This window comes from Mus pahari, chromosome 4 (genome assembly GCF_900095145.1).
Source record: "Mus pahari chromosome 4, PAHARI_EIJ_v1.1, whole genome shotgun sequence".
Taxonomy (NCBI): domain Eukaryota; kingdom Metazoa; phylum Chordata; class Mammalia; order Rodentia; family Muridae; genus Mus; species Mus pahari.
The window spans coordinates 117,711,316-117,717,693 of record NC_034593.1 but is presented as its reverse complement, the minus strand read 5'-3'; the positions used below and the strand labels follow the sequence as shown (position 1 = coordinate 117,717,693).

Below are 6,378 nucleotides of genomic sequence, written 5' to 3'. Positions count from 1 at the left end.
TTTTTTTTTTTTTTTTTTTTTTTTGGTTTTATCTCAGGACTCAGAAGCAGCTATCAAAACCCCCAAAGAACCCTTGTGATGAGCCAAGCGGAAGTGTGAGCGGCAGCGGGCACGGCGGCAGCAGCAGCGGGGCTGGTGTGGCTTCTTGTCCCCAACCTTGGGTAATAGTATTAGTACACGAGCTAAGAATTGCTTGATAAGTATTCTTATTCATTGTCTTCTTCCTTCCTGATGTTCAGAGAAACTGAAATCTGTGCCAGCTGCCAGCTGCTCTCAAAATGTCTTTTAGTCTTAGCACCCAGCCAGTCTCCAACAAGTGCTTAACCTCTGGGCCTCTCATCTTCTGTAAAACTCTAAGATCCATTTTCATAAACGCCATGTGATTTAGGGCACAGGCAGTGCTCAGTCCCTTGAGGTCTCATGACTTTGTGGACAGCTAAATTACCTGCATGGTGCTTGACAGGCTATAGAGAATTAGATTGCACGTTTAATTAATCTATTTAAATCATAAGAGGGGAGAAATGGTTTCTGTATGTGTATCTCTTTTAAATAAAAAAAAATTTAATTTAATTTTTAAAAAAATCAAAATTCCATGCTGCGTGCTGTAGCAAGCAGCTTGTTGGCTCTGAACTTCATTCAGAAGCCGGGGCTGCTGAGCTGTGTCCCCCCAGCTGTCATAACCACCATCCACACCAACTGCCGCCGCACAAGGCAGAGAGAGCTGGGGACAGCTGAGTTCCCAAACCCGGAGAAGCTGCAAATACAAATCTGCTCCCATCAGCTGCCGTCCGTCCATCTGTCCGTCCGTCCATCCATCGCAGCCAGAGCCCTGGAGCTCGGGTGCTTCTTTCTAGCAGAGAGGCGCATGGTTGGAGCATTTGCAGTGTGCATCTTGGCTGGAGCTAGAAATAAGGAGCCTACGCCTCACACAGCAGGCCGCTCTATTGACTCTGCAACACGTCACTGCAGAGAGACCACCGATGAGGAGACTAAGGGTGACGAGTGTTGTGAGGAACGGAAAGGGAGAGAAAACAGCTCCCGAGAGTCACCCTCATCCCCAGCATCTCTGATGGATTCCACTCCCTGAACTTCCCTGCCCTTCTCTTGATGAGAAAGACGGGTACAGAGTTTTTTCCCCCTATGCTCTTTACTGTTGAGTTCTAGGTCCTTCCTGTGGAGAGCTCCTTTCTGAACGACACAGAAGTCCAAACCTTGGGGCAGTCTTTCACCCGGTGTCTTACTGATAAGGAAGGACTTTGCCAGCCTGGGTCCTGGGCCCAGAGCATGGCCTACTTCTGTTCTTCCTCTTTCTGTTTGACTTCTTTAAATATCTAACCTGTCTGGCCTGAGTGCAGGCCAGCCGGCTCTGCTCAGCCTGCACTGCAAGTGTGTAGTGAGTTTGAACCATGCAAACAATGACAAAAATGATGGTGTTCTGGGTAAAGAGAAGCACTGTTGTACTTATCTGGACCTCTCTCTCAGCACTCTGCCTTCTGAGCCGCTCACCTGTGAGGGATCAGCTCGGGATCCCTGCAATAGTGGTTACCCATACTTACTGGTGACCGTAATTACTTGGGAGTTGATGGTATGCTTAAATGAATTATATATAGACACACACATACACACACACACACAAACAGCGGTAGCCCAAACACACATACATGGCCGAAGGGCAGTACTGGTGATACCTGTGGACACCACTCTATGGATCCAAGATTCTTTTTTTTTTTTTTAAAGATTTATTTATTATTATATCTAAGTACACTGTACTAAGATCACGGACTACTCTTCCAAGGCCTTGGGCTTGACTCCTTGCACCCACATGCTGGCTTGTAGCCATCTGTAGCTCCAGTTCCAGGGGATCCAGTGCCCTCTTCTGGTCTCCATGGGCATCAGGCATACACACATGCACAGATATACATGCAGCCAAAACGCCTGTACACATACGTGGTAAAACTGTAAAAGAAAATGTACTCATTAGCTGGAGACAGTTGACAAGGAGTTTCTCAACAGCTTCACCTTCTGCGTGGGTGAGGTCGACTACAGTTGAAGATTTATCGAGGTGGCTTCTGGATCCCAGCAGTTATCCCCTGAACCCTTTTCTTTTCTGCAGTTTGTGGTCCTAGAGGAACACCAAGAGCCCAAGAATGGGAGTCTGCCTGCGGCTGGTACGAACGGTGCAGTAGTAGATGCTGGTCTGTCTCCCTCCCTGCGGCTCGGTGAGTCGGTATTTTACCTTGATCGAAAGTGTTTTCCACTGAGAAATGTCCTCTAGTCACAAAAGGCCATTGGTCTTGTCTAAGCTGCGTGAGCCCTGGGAGGCACTGACACCACGAGAGAAACACATTTGATTGCATCTCCTCTTCTCTTAGCCCCTTCGTGTAAGCTGCTTAGGACTGTAGGCCATCTAGTGTTGGTCCTTAGCAGTTGCTGTGAGTGCAGCTCCCCGGAGATGGAAATAGCTCTCCCCAAACAGGTTCCGTGGGCTGGTGGGAGTGTTCTCATTGATGAGAGTTGATCTGGCTTTGTCCTGGGGATTTCAGCATATTCTAGTCTTATCAGGCTTTCAGCTGAGAAGTCCAGTCAGACCACTAAGGGACCATAGAGTCCAGCCAAGTTCTCAAGCTCCCCTGGAACAAACTGTTAGAAACAGGGTGACGCATCTTTTGCTGTGGTCCCTCTGCCAGGACTTGTACTGTGATCTGTCTCTTGGGTTTGGAGCTCAGATATCATTGTCCTCCTTACAACCAACCCAGAGGGCAGCCTGAACATGCTTTGTGTCCTAAGCCATTGGAAACGCAAAGGAAATCTTTGAGGCAATAAAAACAGGTCCCCTGCTAGTGCCAGTGTCAGTGCTACTTATGTTTCCTGATAGTTGCCAGCACACACAGTGCCATACCACCCTCTTCTGGTTTCCAGTAGGGAGAACCTGGGGTCTTATTACAGAAAACTCATTCTAAATTTCCACTTTGAACGTGTTCTGTGCTGTATCCTAAAATACTAAATTCAGAAAAGTAGTATTGCCAAATTTGAGCTAGACCAGTTTATTAAGGCTCATTAAGGGTTTGACTAAAAACTGTAATAAATGTTTATGTATGGTGACTGTTGTCCGTATACTTTTAAAGCTCAGATTCTCAGTAGCTGCCTAGGTATTGCTGCCAGCACTGTTAGAAGGTAAAGGGCTGCCTTGTAGTTACTGCTTTTCCTTGAGCAGCCAACAACACACCGTCCCTTTCAGAGAAAATCTGCTTAGAAGAAACATGTGGTAAGATTTTGCAACTTAATCCAAAGCTCAAAGATTTGACAGAAATGTGGTTACACCAGAGCTGGGGGATTCTTATGGTTAGGGCAGAAAGGATTAGAGAGGTTATAACCCCTTTGGAGGTCAAATACACCTAAGGCTGCTGGAAGGCGGGAGTGACAGTTCATAGCAGTAGCAAATTACAGTTGTAAAGTAGCCATGGAAACAGTGCTATGGGGGGGGGGGGGCGGCAGAGCATGAACCGTCTGGAAGGGCTGCAACACTGGGAAGGCTGAGAGCCGCGGGGGTTCGAACATTAACACTGTTATGCACTGGACAGCAAACGTGTTGAGCCACTCCTTAGCTTCCCATGTGAGTAAGCCAACCAGCCACCGTGTTCCCACCTCATCGGGATTTACAGTGAAAGCACACACGGGGCTTGGGTGGGAGGGAGAGTGAGGAAGGAGTTGAAGGTCAGTTATGGCTCTGAACTGGTGTTCCCTCTGCTCCTAGAAAGGCGTGGAAGAAGCCGGGCGTGGTGGCACACGCCTTTAACCCCAGCACTTGGGAGGCAGAGGCAGGCAGATTTCTGAGTTCGAGGCCAGCCTGGTCTACAGAGTGAGTTCCAGGACAGCCAGGGCTACACAGGGAAACCCTGTCTCCAAAAAACACCCCCCCCCCAAAAAAAAAAAAAAGAAAAGAAAAAGAAAAAACAAGAAAAGCATGGAAGCATAGTAGTAGTGTTTGAGCACAGAGCCATCTTCATGGCCCTCGCCAGCACCAGTGGGCGAGGGTTAGGGAAAGAGGACCGTGCTGGGAAGAAGGAAATGTATTTCAAATCTAAACCTTCTAAGGCATGTATGGTTCTGATGTGGAGATGGAATGTGCACAGGAAAGGCCAAGGAGCACTCTTAGCTCTTTGGATCCTCTCAACCACCTGACGCTTTGCCAGTTTTAAAAACTGAACCCCAGGCAGGGGCTGGAGAGATGGCTCAGGGGTTAAGAGCACTGACTGTTCTTCTAAAGGTCATGAGTTCAATTCCCAGCAACCACATGGTGGCTCACAACCATGTGTAATAGGATCTGACACCCTCTTCTGGGGTGTCAGAAGACAACTACAGTGTACTTACATATAATTAATAAATAAATAAATCTTAAAAAACAAAAAACCAAAAACAAACCTGAGCCCCAGGTAGGTTGCAATGGGTTCCTTTGTTTCATATGTTTTAAGTCTATTATCCCGTGGCTGTTACAAGGATCTCTTTGTCTAGTCATTGTGAACAATGAAATCCCTTCCTGTCCTTCATCTCCTCTTCTTCATATCTATTCCGCCCCTCCTCTCCCTTTATCTCCTCTTTCCCCTTCATCCTTCTCTCTTGTCCCCTCCACCCATCTTCTTTGAACAGGGTCAGTGCATCTGACTTCATGGAGACAGAAGCCCCACATGGATGGAATGGGCACAGGACAAAGCTGCTGCATTCCACCGTCAAGTGACAAAGGACCCCAGGAAATGGAGGGAAACTCCCACCTCCCCTGCTACAGCCCCATGGGGCCAGAGAAGCTGCATTCCCTCCATTCAGCTAATGGATCATGTCACCAAAGGGCTCCGGACCTGCCACGGCAGACAGAGCCAGTTCAGTAGAAACTGGGAGTAGACAGAAGGTACAGAGGGGAAATAACAAACCAGGCTGACGGATGCTAGAGTGCTACAGATTTGATACTCCAGTCTCCACGGCTAATCACTGCTCAGGGTCCTGAAGATAGCTACACAGCTGCATAGCTGCACAGTGGCATAGCTGCATAGCTGCGACTTTTGCTTCTTGCTTTAAGCAGTTCCACTGAAGATGTTCAAAAGAGAAGTGGAGAAAATCATTAGAAACCAAAGGCAAGACATTCATATGTAAGCTGTGTCTTCTTCACTGGATGGTTTGCCTCATTTCCTTTTGCCTCAGAAAGAATGGGTTAGAGCAGGTGATCCCATGCTCTGTCGACTGCAAGATAAATTATATGATCTACACAGAAGTCTTAGCTCGCTCTCATGGATGCTTGGAACATTGTACCTTTCGCTACGATACACTGCAAATATGGCCCATGCTCATAATTGTGCCTTCTGAATTGTGATAAATTAGTGAAAATAACTGTAACTTAGAATCTGATTTATTCAGAATTAGATCATCTTTTTATACTATAAAAATCGTTGAATGAAAATATTTAACTTTAAAAACATTACCTAAGAGATGACGGTGTTTCTTAATCATTGTCTTTTCTTCTTGAAGTCTTTCCCAGTGAAATCGGTAAATTCTGTTTCTATAGATTTTTTTAAATTTATTTTAAGACATGAGATTGTAAACAAATTGCTTGATTTATTTTATCCTAATTATTTAAATAAAATCACCCTAAAGCATCAGCATTTTATTATAGTTTGATGACATTTGTTATGGTTTGAGTCATTCCAAAGGAATTCACTAAACCTGTCAGAGTAAAGAAGATTGAACTGTGATTCTGATAGCACATCTTCCTTACAGCCAAGGCGTGGCCAACACAGAGGATACGAGGTGTCCACGCTGGGTCACGGACAGTCCGGGGCTTCAGGCTGTGCAGGCCAGGCATTAACTCCTGCCACTGTTTATCTTTACCACTCTTTTATCCTCAAGTCTTAGGCTGTGGGTTACATAATCAGAATAAAAGGCATGAGCACCCATGTTCTCAAAGTGGACATGTGTGGGCATTTGAGGGCAGGGTGACTTCAGGTTTGAGGACCTTAGCCAACTCTTCAGTGACATTTTCTTCCAATTTTTTTCTTCTGAATTTAGTTTTGCTTCAATTGACAGTGGATAGCCTGTAAGTTCATAAGACCCATCTTTTATTTCTGATAAGTGAACTGACCCCAGAAAAATAAGTCATCCTTTCTGAAGTCAACCTTTCTGAAGCCTTAATGAATTTGTGTACATTGAATGTACCTCTTTTAGAATCTCAAGATAGCCAATGGAATATGAGCCCACAGTCCCCCAAAATATATCTCTGTGTTTGACCAGAAAACCCTCACTTCCTTTGAGCTTTGCACTAACAAGGAAACCTTAGAAATAGGAACCCTTGCCGGGCGTGGTGGCGCACGCCTTTAATCCCAGCACTTGGGA

The 6,378-nt window shown here is 46.0% G+C and overlaps 1 protein-coding gene across 1 annotated transcript in view; it reads left to right on the top strand.

The window, feature by feature from the left end:
- Positions 1-5,648, top strand: part of Egf (epidermal growth factor) — a 78,567-nt gene extending 72,919 nt beyond the window's left edge. The window contains exons 22-24 of the mRNA XM_021195821.2: positions 38-161; positions 2,114-2,219; positions 4,648-5,648. Coding sequence (XP_021051480.1) covers positions 38-161; positions 2,114-2,219; positions 4,648-4,883 — 466 coding nt within the window. The 3' untranslated portion in view covers positions 4,884-5,648. The remainder of the gene's footprint in view (positions 1-37; positions 162-2,113; positions 2,220-4,647) is intronic.
- The last annotated feature ends 730 nt before the right edge of the window (positions 5,649-6,378 follow it).